Consider the following 17,313-nt stretch of genomic DNA (forward strand, 5'->3'; position numbering starts at 1 on the left):
AGCTTTCGTAATTAGTTTATGCTAAACAATCACTCCATTAAATGCCAAAAAAAAGTAAGGTGCACCTGCATCTAAGAAATAAGTGGTCAGTAGTTTTCACGTCATGATTGTAGAGAAAACACATTCAAACCATATGTATTCCCCTTTGAATCAGACTTCCTTCTATTGCAATAACATTATGCATTAACTTCCAAATCACTGATGACTTAGCATGTGGTATATATGGTTGCTAAATGAATTTTGTCAAAGAATGCTCAATGTGACTCCTCTTGATACATTCATAAGCATCTTTAAAAGATAGATCCCCATTTACAAATCTTAATCAAATAAAATTATCAACAGAAATATTATCAAACGACAAATTAATCTTCAAAATATCTTCAACAAAAATCAAAATAGATAAACCATAAAAAATATTTCAATTGATGTATTCGATAACTGAAGTAACCTTATCAATTTGCATATATCCAAATAAAATAAACTTTTAAATTCACTAATAAACCAACCAAACTTTTGAAATTGCAAGTCTAAAAATAAATTTATGACAAACTAAATACTTTAATTTTCTTAACGACCAAACTTAAGATTTGCAAAAACCTAACTCGGTCTACTCAATTCTTACCTTTAATTAATAATAACCTTTCTTTATATTAAAAAGTAAAAAAAAAAATGATAAAAAGATACTTCAATATAAACAATACTACTAATTAAATTATTTCTTAATCTACTTGAAAAATCATAATGATATAAAATCAAGGCAATATAGTCACATTTCTTTATTTTACCTTTCTCTAGCACCACACGTGTGGGATGATGATATATTTGAAATATAAATATGTATATATAAATGATGTGAGTCTCACATGAAAGCAAACGAAAACGAAACCTGTTTATTTGAGCTATCATAATTTAACAAACCCCACAAACATAGTGCCAAACCATACGGAAAGAGTATCCCTTAAATGCTTGCAGTTGGTGCAGTGCAGCCCTCATTACTCCATCCTCAACAATTAGCCACACAACAACTCACACAAATATATCTTCTAACATTTTTTCTTTTTTCTCCATCATCTTCTCTTTTCTTTAGCTAGCTAACAGAAATGAATTATTGTGCCACCAAAAGTGTTGTCAAGAGAAAAGGTAAAGAAACTGATGAAACGCTGTCGTTTACAAACAATAACAACAAGATGTCGCATCAACATGATCTTGATCGGAGCGGAGGAAAACGGCTTCCTCTTGTGTCGTTTTGGGACCTTCCCAATTATATGAAGGATAATGAATATATTTTACGTTATTATAGAGCTAATTGGCCTCTTAAAGAAGCTTTCTTCAGTCTCTTTCGTTGGCACAACGAAACTCTCAATGTTTGGACGTGAGTTTTGCTTTTTCTTTATCAAGATCTGTGAATTTTTGTCTCTTTTTTCATCTTCATTTCTTTTCATCGTGTTTCAGACATTTACTCGGGTTCATTCTGTTTCTCGGATTGACCTTGGCCAATTTGATGAAGCCTCATGTTGTTGATCTCTTACAACAATTTACAAGGTAATAATATATTATTGATTCTTTTTTATCATCGTGAAATGGAAGTTAGAGGATCCAATTCTCCTCAACATTTCTTGGAAAGCATATGCCACCTGTTACCAGCACTTGGTTGGTGCTGTGTAGAAATTTTCATGATAAACAATGCCACTAATACAAATTCTAATGTTAATCTATACATTTTAAATCCGCTAAACTTGCTTAATAAATTAGTTTAATTAACAATAACAACTGGATCTTGAGAATTCGTTTAAATTCAAGTTTAGGTAACCGTCCAGTTGACATATATACCAATTAACAAATTTTCTATGCTGTTGTTAGTTGTGGACAGGTAATTAACTTGAACAAGGATACTCAGAAAAAGTGCTTTTTTCAAAATCTGTTCCATGAATTAACAACTTAACTTTAGCTTCTACTTTCTGTTTGTCTTTTTTGTATTAGCTGAACTGTCTATAGCTCATAATAGTGTCTTTTACCAGATTTTTCAACTGATTTTTCTTATTATTATTTTCTGCATAGGTCTCTCTCTTCAGGTACTGAAAAAAATGTCTCTGATACCATCAAAGATTTCCTGGTAAGTCTGTTCATGCTAAAAAATGAATTACCGACGAAAAAATGAAATCGGCTTCTAACAGTGTAAGATTATGCAGGGCGCGGCGTTACTGTTTGATCTTAAACATCAAGTACCATTGAAAATGGAAGTTGAAGCTTTAGAATTTGTTATAGCAAGATGGCCATTCTTTGTTTTCTTAGGTGGTTCTATGTTCTGTCTCCTCTCAAGCAGTATCTGTCACCTTTTTTCTTGTCACTCCCATGACTTAAACCTGTTTCTGTTAAGACTCGACTACTGCGGAATCGCTGTCATGATCATAACTTCATTTTTCCCTCAGATTTACTATGTTTTCCTATGTCAACCTCATTGGCAACTCCTCTACCTGGCTGGTATTACAGCCATGGGACTATTCACTATAGTAACGTTGCTTTCTCCAACTCTTTCTACTGGAAAACATCGCGCGTTTCGTGCTATGTTGTTCTGCTCGATGGGACTTTTCGGTATTGTGCCTGCAGTTCATGCGTGTATTGTGAATTGGGGAAATCCTCGGCGCAATATTACACTAGCATATGAATGTGCCATGGCATTTTCTTACTTGATTGGAACATTGTTCTACGTGACGAGGATACCGGAACGATGGAAGCCTGGTTGGTTTGATTTAGCAGGACACAGTCATCAAATATTTCATGTTTTAGTTGTGGTTGGTGCATTGGCACATTATGCAGCTACTCTTAAATTGCTTGAATGGCGTGACAATTTTGGCTGTGACATGGTTTAGATTAAGGATCTATGTTTCAATACATATTTATATCTATGTATATGCACCATGATATGGATTCTCTACATTTGTTGGATTTGAAGCAACTGTGAAATAATTCACTAGTCCAATGCCAGAAGAGGCTTATGTTATTGTCATTCATTAAAATGTTAGATAATATTTGTCTTCTTTTTTGAATTTGTTATTCATTGTATTATTGTACCTAGAATTTATGACTCAATGTATTATTGTGTTGTTCCTTGAAAACATTGTTTGAAACTGATATGGATTCTTTAAGCATAAGGTCTTGAAATCAATCTTTGCATTCATGAGTATGGAAAGAATTTGGTGAGTTGGTAACTTTTTCTTTTTTCTTTGGAGATTGACTGTATTCTTATAGAAGATTGAGGAAATGACATTTGGAACATGCAACTCTGGAAGTTGGGATTGAATCCATGATGCTTCAATAGATATAATGAGTAAAAATCTTGAACTCCAAACACTAGATATGGCACTTCAATCCACAACAGAACCATTCAGTGAGTGTGGAAGAATGGATGAATTGTATTGAATGAATGAAAATAATTTATTCATAATTCACAATAAAAATAAATATCTAATTCATTCGCCATCGTTGAATAAAAATTAAATCAATCCTTTTGTAAGATACATCGTTAGATTTTCACCGTTTAGATTGTCGAAACAAAGTTTGAAAGAGATATCATGTTCGCACGACATCAATTTTTTTTGGAGATGCTCTGCTAGAGTGTGAAAGAAAATATACTCGGGTGGGCTTCTACGGGCAGACCATCGGCATGGAGACCTTCTATGATCGACTTTTATTCCTCGAACGACTCGTATGTCTCAATTCCAGTCCCAAACACAAAAGAAAATATTTACAAAAGCTCTTCAAAATGTGTAACATGTCAGTTTCTAATTTTGTCCAGCCTTGCCTCAAAGGTAACCGTCTCTCGATCAAAATACTTAAAGAGGCTTACAAAGCAAGACTCGAATGTTACATGAATAATTTACATGGGATATTGGTCACTAGTAAAGATAACATGCCAACGAAGGCATCTAAATTATGTGACAAACTCATGATATTATGAAGTCCAATTACAAATTAGAATTTAACTCCTTTAGGAGATGACTATTTTAAATTCTCATTCAAATCAAGGGATGATATCAATAAAGTTTGGAGTGTAGGGACATAGAATGTTAAGCCTTCGCTACTGTACTTCTCTATGTGGATGCCATATTTCAGAACTGAAAATTTGAATATTACATATATTGAAGTGTGGATGAGGATGCATGGTTTTTCTATTAGAGTATTGGAAACCAACAACTTTGTTTGTGAGAAACCTTATTTTGCAGGTCATTAATCAAAGAAGTTATCTTAAAGAAAAACATGCTTTTGATGATGATAATTAGTTCTTGATGACAACAATATAAGTCAAGTGTAAAGTGGTTAAACATGCAACAAGATCATAAGGGTTTGATGAACTTGACTATCCAATTATGGCACCTAAATGTAATATAACTCAAGAAAGTGTCTACAAGAATGAAGCATCTCACAAGTCTTGAAGTATATGAAAGTCTGCCTCAATACACATGAGTGAATATTACATATATTGAAGTGTGGATGAGGATGCATTGTTTTCCATTAGAGTATTGGGAACCAACTACTTTATTTGTGCGGAACCTTGTTTTGCAAATCATTAATCAAATAAGTTCTCTTAAAGAAAAACATGTTTTTTATGATGATAATTCATGACAACAATATAAGTCAAGTGTAAAGTGGTTAAAGATGCAACAAGATCATTAGGGTTTGATGAACTTGACTATCTAAATATGGAACCTAAATTTAATATAACTCAAGCCTCGTCTCAAATTAAGACTCAAGCAAGTGTCTACAAGAATAAAGCATCTGACAAGTCTTGAAATATATGAAAGCCTGGTATAATATCATAGATTCTTTGTTAGCATAGTATAAAACAAAGTTTCGGTTCAAGTTCAACCCGATACTAAAAGCTTGTTTCGGTTCGAGATCAACCTGACGGTAAAATCTTATAGGTTCTTGGTTAGCCCGATATAAAACCAAATTTCGGTTCCCGAGCTCAGTACGATGTTAAAAGCTCTCCAAGGTTCGTGCAAAATCTTCATGTGAAGCTTGAAGACTAACCACTCCAGGTTTCTTGTGGAAATGAGACCAACTGCTTCGATCCATCATTTGGAAGGAAGACTCACCGTTTCTCCATGTGTTTACTCTTTGATTGAAATTTAGCCACAAACTTCATTTTCCTTGTATAAGGGGGTTCTAGAGTTCAACCTACTAAAATCTCTTAAGTTTAACTGAAAATTCTCAATATCAAATCTTGGGGACACGACTAAGTCGTTTTTTACTGAACTTGTATAATTCATGGTGTTCTTATCTTTTCCCTTAAACTCTTAATATTTCCGTATTTTACCTTTTGCAATTTTATTTTTCATTGCTTGTTTTGAAAAGTCTTCTAACATATTTTCAAACTCTGATTTTGATCCAAAAAGTCTTTCAAAATTAAGTTTTTCTGAAACACATAACTCACCCTCTCCTCTTGTGTATGAAGTCGCATGTCTAATAATTTGAAATTGCTTCTGGTATTGGCATTCCTTTATGAATTGACGAGCTTATAATAAAAGAAACTTAAATAAGCGTGTAAGAAATCTCTATGATAAAGTGCAAAAGCAAAAAATAGTATTGGTTCAAGGTTGATGTTCCTTACATAATCTCCTGTCTTGTAACATAATAAATTATTTTTTGTAACTAATCTTTGTTAGTTTTATACCATAAACAACTGCATGCAAAGACATTGAGAATATATTCAATCCGGGTGTGCAACAAAACTTTACATTTGATCTCACCAAGGTTCATGTAATATTATATTTGTAAAGGACTTGGCTAGGGTGATGACTGTAGGTCGCTGATGGACTTAGCTAGCAAGTGTATCAGTCTTGTCGAAGTAATAAAATAATTTGTCTCCACAAGGATTGCAAAATAAAATAAGGAAACAACGGTGTGATTTAAACTAAATAGTTGAGGGGGAGGGGGGGGGGGTTCAATAACGATTTGTTGTAAAAACAAGAACGAGAAAATTAACATAATAAGATTCAATGAGGAAACACAATTAGTTATTTCTATCAAATCCCCTAACTATACTTGTTGATGAATTGTGTATCATGTGAATTTCAATTGAGCTATGATCTCACAACGAATTAATAAGACTATTGCACTTAATTCCTTGGTGTATAACTCACTAACTTATACAATAATTCCCTAGTTCCTTAGGCAAATTCAGAGTTAAACAAGGAGTTACTAAGTGCGTTATTTCAAAAGTCACAAATTATAATTACCTATTCCTAGTTAATTACTAAATTGAATAGTTTTTCTAGTTCAGATCGGTAGACTTAGGTCAATAATCCCTACTCATCTGATATCAATTTGCATGCTTGTCAAATCACAAAAATATAAAACATAGGAATAATTAAATAAAGATTATAACATAAAAGAGTTCAATTAATATCAAACAATAATATGATCCAACATAGTATAATTAGGTTCATCTTAACATGCTTAATTTAAGTAACTTAGATACTCATAGTGACAATAACAATTACCATGAGTTGATAAAATTCATCTTTGAAATTAATGGAAAAAATACTCTCCAAATTTGTGCTCCAAAAACTCTTGGCCATCACTTTGTATCTCAAATTTGAAACCCTAAGAAAAGTAGCGAAAATCCCTATAATTAGCCGCTAGTGTAACACCTCGAATTTAATTAAGTTATTTAATTAAATTTAGCTATATTTCATTTTATTATTTTAATGGTTTCATATGCTTTTTATTATTATTTGGTGAAACTATGTGGTATGTGGCATTATTGGGTATGTTGGTGGTAGTTAGGAAGACTAGAGGTAGAAATTAAAAAAATTTAATTAATTTTAAAATGGGTAGAATATAGAATAATAAATAAAATAATATAAATAGTGATATTTGGGTGAAAGTTAGAGTTTTTAGAAAAATTAGAGAAGGGAAGAGTAAAAGTGGAATAACCAGAATAGGGGAATTAGGTGTTATTGCATGAAGAGTAGAGATAGATCCTCAGTCTCCTCTAGATTTTTCATGTTTCTCCACCATTGTTGAGGGTTATGTGTTCTTGATGAGGATTTATAAAAAGTATGTTATGAATACTCTAAAATACATGAAATCTGTATTATGTTTGTGTTGGAATTTAAATATGATGTGATTGGATTCATTCTAAATGTTTTGTTGTTATCAATGTGTTGTTGTTTTTATGAACATAACCTTAATTCCATGATTGATTGATTGATGACTATTTGATGTTGGGTCTGTATAATTTGTGTTGTTTGTTGTATAATTGTTATATAATTATTGTGTGTCGAATTCTGAGTTTTTTACTTTTTACAGAATCAAAATCGGAGGTCCGAAAGGCATCTAATGGTGAAAAAAAGTAGAATTTTGCATTCTGTAGCAGTGACAATCGTCACCCTTGTAACGGGCCTCCCGTCATTGCTTCTAACAAGATGAAGGTCGTCACTTTTGTGACGGTCCACCCGTCACGACCAGTTTGACCTTGTTCAAATACGATTTTTATCATAATTTGAGTTTCGTGACTCTGTTTGTGGCGCGGTTTGAAACATTGTAAAGTTAACTGATAACATCATCTCACGGTGATGATCTGAGAGACTAAATATGAATTTAAGAGTGTTAATAAGTTGTTTTCCTTAAGGTTTAATATTATGTGATGGTTAATGATGATGAAATAACTTTTAATTATTGTGATCGATTGAATTGATGAATACCTCATGAGGAGTGATGTTAATGTTGATGTTAATGCTAATGCTGATGCATACATGATTGTTCAGAATTGCATGTATAATTATGTGAAGTTTTATAATTAATTGCATAATTATGAATGGTGAATTATAATTATGAGTTGTGATGTTGTGAATTATGATCATGTACTATTAAGGTAATTATAATTGATTGTGTTGAGGTGAGTAGTTAAGAAGTGGGGACTACTATGAATGATGTATTGCATGTTTCTTATGGTTATAAGTGGATCCATGAGTGTTTTTGTTGTTGCATTACTTGTATGTCATGCACCATATTGTGTTAGGGTGTTGAAAGAGGCGAGTCATTGGTTCAAAAGTGGGGACATGTGATCTTTTAGGGTTCAGATGTGGGGACTCGGGTTTCAGAAGTGGAGACCCAGTTCGAATGAGGAACCATTGTTGAGTGGACGATATCAATAACAAACCTCTGATGTCCAAATCGGTACCACATGCATAGAATCGAGTTGTGACTCATATTGCATACATAAAGGCTATGTGAATTGAATTATTGTTTTGTTGTGTAATTGATGTGTGTTGTTGATCGCGTGAATTAAGCTACCCTTGCATTCTTTTACACTATTAATATATTTGATAGTATTCTCACCCCTTTCTTGTTTTTTGTATGTTGCTCTATATTTTATTATACAAATACTCAGAAGGAGTAAGTGTTGTTGTCAGTTGGAAGATGTCTTTGGAGCTTTTCTTCTTTTATTTTATCGTTTATTTCTATTTAGTTGGTATGTTTTAGGAGTTTGGTTCCTTGTACCAAATCCCTAACATGCATTAACACCTATATTTTTATTGCCCGACCTCAGATAGTTGTGACTTCTACATAAGTCCAATTACGATTGTTTAACATTGAGATAAATTTGACCCTCAATGCATATCATTCTAGTAAGTGAGATTGTAAGCCTCTCATTCTTCATGACATCGTGTGGAAACTTTACCTTTTTTCCATTCATGAGAGCTAGTGGCATACTTGTTGATTTATCCAAGTTGGAGCCCGTCTCATGGATGATACCTTGGTTCATGGATTCATACTTGTGAATGAATGGTTGAGTGTGCTCCAAAGAATGACTTAAGTAATTAAAACTCTTCACTAACATTTTACTAACCATTAACTAACTTTTATTAGTGTTGCTTTACTTTCAAGTCACTTACTTAATGCAATTTAAATTTCAATACCTTTATCATTCATTGTCATTTACATTTCATGCAACTTGTTTATGTTTCAGTCATTTCCACTTTGCTCATTTGAGACAATATCTTATGATTGTATATATTATTTGCTTGTATTTTTTTATTGTGGTCTTAGGACCTTAAAATACCTAATAACAACAAAAAAACCTAAAAAGCATCTTGGTGGACTATTGGATTTGATCTGAACTTTTGGACTTAGAAGTAGGCAACATTCCCTATGCTTTGAGGACTTGGCCAATGTCACTATCTGAGACTGATCTATCTTTGATAGTGATCTTCATCTGATGCAAGACCTTGAGTGCTCTTGATTCATCTCTTACTTTGTCTCTATGCTTAATTGTTATTATTATTGATGTCTGATGATTTCTTTTGTGTTGATCAAGAAATATTTCATCTAATGCATTGAAGACTGCTAGCTATTGGAGTGCTTTCTCGGATATTATAGCTATATTTATTTGATGACTTGGTCTTCATATAATTGCTTGGATTGCTTGTGCTTGTTGCTTGCTAAAGCCCAAAAGAAAATGGGTTTCTATATGACATTCTTGTCTGTTGGATTGCATCCTCATTGGTCAGATATTTTTAACTCTTAACTTTTAATTTTTGTTTAGGATAATCGCTTCATCTCCTCCTACTTCTTTAATTTCAAAATTTCTCCCTCTTTTTCAAAAACTTTCCTTGCTTGTGATTTCAAACTTAGACATGTTTTAATGATTAAAAACGTTGGCCTTATGACAATGAATTTTCAAACTTTTTCTTAATCAAACTTGTAAATTAACTTAATCATATTGACTTAAATTTCAAAAAGACAAAAAGAACTAACAACCCCATTCAATCTTTGGCCCTTTGTTCCCTTTCACTTAAAGTTTTATAAAATCAATTCACCAACTTCTTTGAAATTATTACCATGAACTACGGGGTTTTGATCCCTCACTTTTATGTTGGTACGTAGACACAAGACTGGAGGTCTTGTCAAACACAAAAATATAATCAATGAATTCTTTTCTCATCTCCTCACTTTATATTTTTATCAAACATCATTTTGACCAAATCACTTGCACACAAAAAAGGGCTCCCTAGGAGTACCTAGGACACTTTGGGTGCTAACACCTTCTCTCTGTGTAACCAACCCCTTTACATGTAATCTTTGACATTTTATTAGTTTTGGTTTGAAAACTTCTTATCTTTGGATTTTGTTCGTACTTTTTCCCCTTTTCTTTGGAAACAATAAAAGTGTGGTGGCGAATCTGGTTTTATCAACGTCAAGTTTATCCATAGCTTGATGATCATGAATTTACCGCTACACTAACTGCTCTTTGGAGATATTTTCCTAATCTTTACGTGATCATCCCATACTAACTAGATCTTGAAGTGGCCTGCTCAACGGAGTTCTCAGATGTCTTCCCCCTTGGTGAGATCAATCTGAAAGGATGGCCTTTTCTCATCCGAGTCCTTAGGAAATTTGCCTCTTCGGGTGACTGAAACTTCTCAAGTCATGTTCGTTGTGAAAATGCTCTTGATATCAATGCTCAATCACAATTAAAACTATTTATTTTGAAGATGATAATTCTAATGTTATGTTTATGTCAGTTTTAAAATTCAAGTCTATTCACTGAAAAGATGACATATAGTGAATGGATCACTAGTTACAAATGTCATAGTGATACTAACAAAACAATTAGGAGTCAGTTTCAACACAAATTCTAATGCAATATGCTTTCAAAATAGACCTTGTTTCAATTAGGTCTTTTAAGGGTTGTAAGGTGTCCTGGTTCACGATTTGAGAAACAAATGATTTATGGCTCACAAATTTATTTAATCCGCCCATTCTCCTTAATGTTCTTCCATTCCTACGTTCAGCTAGTTTGACACAGACGTTCACCTTTCAAAAGGATTAGGCTTGTAACAACATGAATCCATGAAGTGTATCTTGTCTTGATACCATCGGTGCTGCTGTAGGCCTGAACAACGGTTCACCTTGATGGAATTGTGGAGTGGATCAGTTAAATGGGAAAAGATGAACGAGATCTTAATATGGTGAAGTATTAGTGATGAATTGATCAACACCGCTTTAAGGAGAAGACAGTGTATCTCTTGCAGCTTTAGCAGTAGTGACTCCCTCACATAGAGTATCAAAGCGAGTGTCTTTAGAACTCGCAATTGTTATAAGATCTAGAGGACAGAGATTTAAAAAGATGAGAATGGGAATAGAATTATGATCAAAGTAGATCAAGAACAAAAGAGTTGTGGATGGATTTAAGGATATCCAAATTTCTAGGTTGAAAAGCTCTAGTTCCGTGAATCGAGAAGTGAGTATTCAATTGTGGAAAATTGCGGGAATCAAATATTGATTCCCACTGAATACACCATTGTTCTGCTAGGGAACCAAAATTGATCAAATATCGGAGGTTACGGGTTGCAACGGTGGACTTGAGCTTCCGGTACACTAGGAGAGAGGCTGACCGACAAGGTTAGCACTCCAACGCTCAAGTCACTATGTGAGTAAGATGAGTGAATGAATTTTGAATTTTGTACCTGGAAAATGGAGCACTACCTCTTTATATATTAGAGTAGTTAAAAAACTTACTAATCTCCAGGCATAAGATGCAGGGAGCCATTGGATAGATCTTGGATTAGGACCACCTGCAATATAATCCAGGGAAATACTCTTACTCCTTGAGTGAATTGATGGATTGTTTCGATCTCTAGGCCATGAGAGTCGTTAGATGGATGTTGGATTAGGATCGCATATGCTCTAACCCAAGATAATACTTCTAATCCGCGAGTGACTTAGTGGTTGTTGCATTCTCTGGACCTCCGCTGTTGGGCCATCTAATCGGGCCAAAAAAATACATACTTGCACTCACGCACACACAGACATGTGTGTCCCCACGCTCTCTCTCTCTCTCTCTCTCTCTCTCTCTCTCTCTCACACACACACACACACACACACACACACACACACACACACACACATACACACACACACACACACACACATATATATATATATATATATATATATATATATGTGTGTGTGTGTGTGTGTGTGTGTATGTGTGTGTGTGTGTGTGTATCAATTCTAGCTTTGCATGTTGTTGTATGTCACAATTATTCTCTTGTAATGCTTTCTTTTGGCGATGCAACTCATATATATCGACTAGCATCTTTGCTATGGCAACTTAGTTTTATCTAGCCCCACGATGGGTGTCAAGTGTACTCGTAAAAATACATCAGTGATTACTCTACTAATGATGGACAATAAAGTCAATGTCGTCTCTTGATTGAATGTCTACTCTATGAATTATGTATCTTTTTTTCCTTGTGCCCTCTTATATAATAATTTTAAATCAAACTATACTAAGGCCTATCAAATTCCATTTAATATAGTTTTTCCTTATCAGTGTGATCTCTTAATGGTAATTGACAATCAAACTTGATTGTCAAACTCCGAGCCATAATACTCATATTGAGCCATAAATACATTATCTTTCGTATCTCAATTCAAATATTATTTCCATATTAGTTTTTAGCTGATATAATCAATCTGGTCTATCAATTGCCTTAGTTCGATCACTACTACAAATAATCCATCCCACCTCGAATAAGAAGAGGATATAACCTCCGTTACACAAGCGAGGTAACGAATGACGTCATGAAAACTCTTCCTTATACTCCTCGATTTTAGAATAACCGAGGAGATAGTTGAAATGATCATGAGTTCGATCCCCAAGATCAACATATTTATATTTTCAAAACTACCGTCACATACCTCTCAGTTTTTGTCAAAAACCGAAGACAAATTTGTTTTTAAAATATAAATTCAAATGTTTACACTAAATATTAAATTTCATTGTTTACAATAAATATTAAATCATTTTTTTAATAAGAATAATTAAATTATACATAATATTAAATTCAAAGTTTCTAATGTTACATTGTTTTGGTTTCAATCTGCAAGTACAAATTTTTGACAAATTTGATTCATCATCGTCACTTTGAATAAATCCAAATTTACTCAATGCTTTTCAGGCTGAATGGTTTGAATGCTTCCAGATTCTGATATAACATAAATAACGTTAGATATATAACATAAAATTCAAGTAAAAAGTTAAGATATTATGTAAGAACATCAACCTTACAACAAATTTTGTTGCACTTGCAATCCATCTCAGAGATCTATTCCAAGCTTTCATTTTTAATGTTTTCATGGAAAACGTTTTCATTATAAATGTTTGATTTTTACAAGATAGTGTCCAAGATATATAATGACGATGTTCGCGTTTTTATTGTATATAGAGGATTTCTGGTGGATTGATGTGTTGGCAATATCTTTGGCGTTGTTACATTATGAACGTTGGGCATAGATTCGTTGTTGGTTAACTGAGTAACTATACCCCTCTATTCTTTTTAAAAATCCATGAAAAATGTTATTTCAATATTAATTAAAAAATAAAACAAACTAGTTGGATTTTATATTAAAATCGAGGTAATACATTACTTGCAGAAAAAAATGGTAAATGGTGAAAAATTGAAAATAACATATAATATTTTTTTTCTTTCAATTTTTTACCACTCACCACTTTCTTTGTGTGAAATATACAGTATGTTTACGAATAAATTTCTCAATGTTATCAATTGAGGAAACCAATAAATCATGGATTGTTCTCTTTGATTGACAACATATGAAGGTTGTTCCAAAATATAACAATGACCTTGTAAGAGAGGTGAAAACAACAACAACAACAAACAACAATAACAACAACATAAAAACATCATTAATTCATTATGTAAGATGAATTGCAAAAGTTAAAAAAATGTTTTGTACAAGGATGGTGTTAGAAGTACAACATACAACACACAACCATGAAGATTTTTTCAGGTTTGCGATCCATCGTAAAGAATGATGTATACGAGATTGATGCGGTTAGGTTTAGGATAAAATTTAATTAAAGAATATTTTTATAAGAAAATCTAACCCCTTGATTATTAAAAAATTGAAGGAATAGATTAATTAATTAATAAATAAATAAAAAAGAAATAACACTTAAATTATTTTTGTTGGGATTCGAAGCATGTCTTGGATTATTTTTCATTTTGTTATATTCAATATCCGAGAGAATATATATTATTTTTAAAAAAAATCATGAAGCATTCTGAAAATATATACCAATTTTCTACTAAAATGGTGAAAAGGGTGTTATAAAATATATTATTTATAATACTCCCTCCGTTTCTTTTTAAGTGTCGTTTTAGAAGATTTTTTTTTGTTCCTATTTAAGTGTCGTTTTGATGTTTTAATGTTACAATTTGTCAATTATACCCTTACTATTTAAATAACTCAACTTTATATTTTCCATAATGAAAGCAGGCAGTAATGAAAATGCAAGCAATACGTATTCCTATAGCAAGCAATATTAATTCCAAAAATTTAGGAGTAGTTGAAAAATGCAACGGAAGAGAGAGAGTTATGTGGAGAAAATTATGGAATTAGTTATTTGAAGTAAATAATTTAATGAGTACTTATATTAATGAATTTTATTTAGAAAGAGAAAGTATATGGTGGATTAAAATGAGGGTACAATGGGAAAAAAATTATAACAATTCATTTATCTTGGTTGGAGAGCTTTATGCTAAAACGACACTTAAAAAGAAACGGAGGGAGTAGTAAATTCTATTTTATTAGACGAGATTTCTAACGAGACTAACTCGTAAGATTGTTTTTGACTCGTGATATTGTTACTTTCCTTTTAAAATAACAAGTACTCCTTCCTTATAATAGATGGAGTATTTACTATATACTAGTGTAGGGGGTACTTCAGTGCTAAACGTTTGCAAAATCAAATGATAAGATTTGACAACTACTATATCAAGATCATGGATCTCTTCACCATTCGAGGAGGTTGGATTTCAATGTTCAATGCTCACACGCCAATATAAATGTGTGATCCAAGAGATATTTGAATTTTGAACCCCATGCATTCATTACGCTTTTCTATTGCCGCATTCTACGTTGAGGCGTTGACATGTTTTGGCAGCTACAATGGATGCATTAACTTTTCTTTGTTTTGATATAAGGTGTATTCGTATTCACTCCCTTTTTCTTTTCTTTTTTGATGTAAGGTTCATTCACTCCTTGAAAGAAAGGAACAACAAGCTAGTACTTTGTGACTAATTGATTTTTAATTGGCTCATTCTGCCACTTTTAATGATTGAGTTAGTAATATTCGGGCATTTCAATACATATGTCCGTACATTGAATTTCCGCTTGGCTTCTTGACTTCTTATTATAGTATTTTCCACCCATTCTGCAAAATTGTGAGATATTGTTAAGATTTAGTTTCACTTGAAAAGTTCTTGAAAATATTTAACTGAAGGCGATTGAGTTTGGCATAATCTATTATTTAATTTATTTAAATTTTAAGGGTTAAATTCATCTTTCAATCTATAATTTTATAATCAAAATTGATTTGATTTATTTGTATCATCTGCACTATTTCAGAGTTTTGAGTGTTTTAAATTTTTTTTGATAATTTTATAATTAGCGGAATTTGAGAAAAATAAAATAAGATTTATTTAAATTACTAGGGATATTTAAATAATTTTGATTATTTAATAATAATTAAATAATATAAAATTATTAAAAATAATTCACATTTTAGAGAAAATTTATTAAAATTTTATTTAATTTAAAATTTTATTTATTTAAATAAATAAAATAGGAATTTTAAAAATTTGGATGGAAACTAAAAATATTGAAAATATAAAGTGAAGTGGTGGGATTAGGGAAAGTTAGGGTCATCGTGTAATATTTAAGAGTATAAAATTAGCTTAAATAAATAATGAGTTTTGGTGGAGGCTAGATTTTACCGTGCGTGAAATTAGAACATTTGGAGAGAAGAGGCAACCAAGAGATTGGAAGAGGGATAGTTAGGAGGAGAAGATATAGTCAAAAGCTTAAGAGATTATGCAATTCTAAGGTAAGGGGGAATTTCTTTGTTGATGGGTGATCATAGGCAACCAGGATGGTGAGGGATCATTACCCCCATCAGCGCCAGATTTTATACTATGTTTTCTTTCTGTAATATGTTTGGACAACTAGGGTTTGGGCAAAACCCTATTGACATCGAACGATAAATAACTTAGTTTCTTTATGTTACTCTTGGTGACCACAGGGGTTTAGGATAAATCTTCTATGATCACCGTAAATGATTTGTTATTAATGAGAATGTACATTGTTGTATTACTTATAACATGTGTTAACATGAGATGTAGTGTGTCAGAATTGTGGTAAGTTACTATGAAAATTAGGATATTTTGATGTCTATGTTTTTGGTCTATTCCTAGAAATTTCACTATCGATATTTTTCCCTGATTTTTCTAAAAGGTCAAAAACTTTTGTTTTTGAAAATTGGACTATTTCACGAAAATCGAAAAAATTGACATTTTTGAAAAAAAAACAAAAAATCAGATATTTTTTGGGTGGGGGGGGGGGGGGGGGGGGGGGGGGTCAAAGTCGCTTGCCGGAGAGCTGCGCCGACAACGAAATCGGGTCACAACAGTAAACGGAGACGTGCGGCGGATCAACGATGATGGCAAAGGTAAGTCGTGCGTTGGGTCAACATATGTGGTAGAGGTAAGTCGTGCGTTGGGTGTCGTAGCGGCGGGCCACCCCGAACGTCATCGGTGTGATCTACATTTGAGGGTCGCACCACGGGTCGACGTCTACGATGGTACTGCGGCGGCGGCGGTAAGAGGGTGGTCGGGGCAACAATTTTGAGCCCGGTGACAGGTCAAAGCATTTCAGGGAGATTTTCACTGATTTTTGAGAAAACTTTGACATTAATGACCTTTTGGGTAACCTTAGGGTCATTTTAGAATAATTACAGTTAAACTGCCATCCCTTAGAGTTAGTAGAGTTATCATCTATGAAGAGTTGCCCTAAGAGCACTTTTGAACATTTTAGAGTACTTTTGGACACTCTAAGGTCATGATGAGAGTTAAGAGATGTTGTTGGGTTGTTTTTGAGTTTTTTGTGAACTCTATTGAGTTACAAAGAATATAATAAAATTTTGAGATTTTTTTGAGTAATTTTGATGATTTTAGAGTTGTTGAGTAATAACATAACGTTACTCTATTTGAGGTGTAAAATGAATATTTTTAAACTACATTTTTTAGATAAGTAATCTGGTGGGATTATAGTGTGGCCAGTTTATTGATAAAATTATATTTTTGAGATAAGTAATCTGGTGGGATTACATTGAGGCTCGTTTCATTTGCATTATAAATTGAATTGTGATTCTGTTTTGTGATAAGATTATACTTATTGTTGTTGTCGTTTACGTTTACCATCCTACTATTAACTTTCACT

At 32.7% G+C, this 17,313-nt stretch overlaps 1 protein-coding gene across 1 annotated transcript; it reads left to right on the top strand.

The window, feature by feature from the left end:
- Positions 1–859: 859 nt before the first annotated feature.
- Positions 860–3,166, top strand: LOC127073495 (heptahelical transmembrane protein 1). Its single transcript, XM_051014652.1, has 4 exons — positions 860–1,372; positions 1,453–1,542; positions 2,059–2,113; positions 2,190–3,166. Exons 1-4 carry the CDS (start codon positions 1,101–1,103, stop codon positions 2,868–2,870), a joined length of 1,098 nt encoding a protein of 365 aa, XP_050870609.1. The 5' UTR covers positions 860–1,100; the 3' UTR covers positions 2,871–3,166.
- The last annotated feature ends 14,147 nt before the right edge of the window (positions 3,167–17,313 follow it).

This window comes from Lathyrus oleraceus, chromosome 4 (assembly GCF_024323335.1).
Source record: "Lathyrus oleraceus cultivar Zhongwan6 chromosome 4, CAAS_Psat_ZW6_1.0, whole genome shotgun sequence".
In the NCBI taxonomy this organism is placed as follows: domain Eukaryota; kingdom Viridiplantae; phylum Streptophyta; class Magnoliopsida; order Fabales; family Fabaceae; genus Lathyrus; species Lathyrus oleraceus.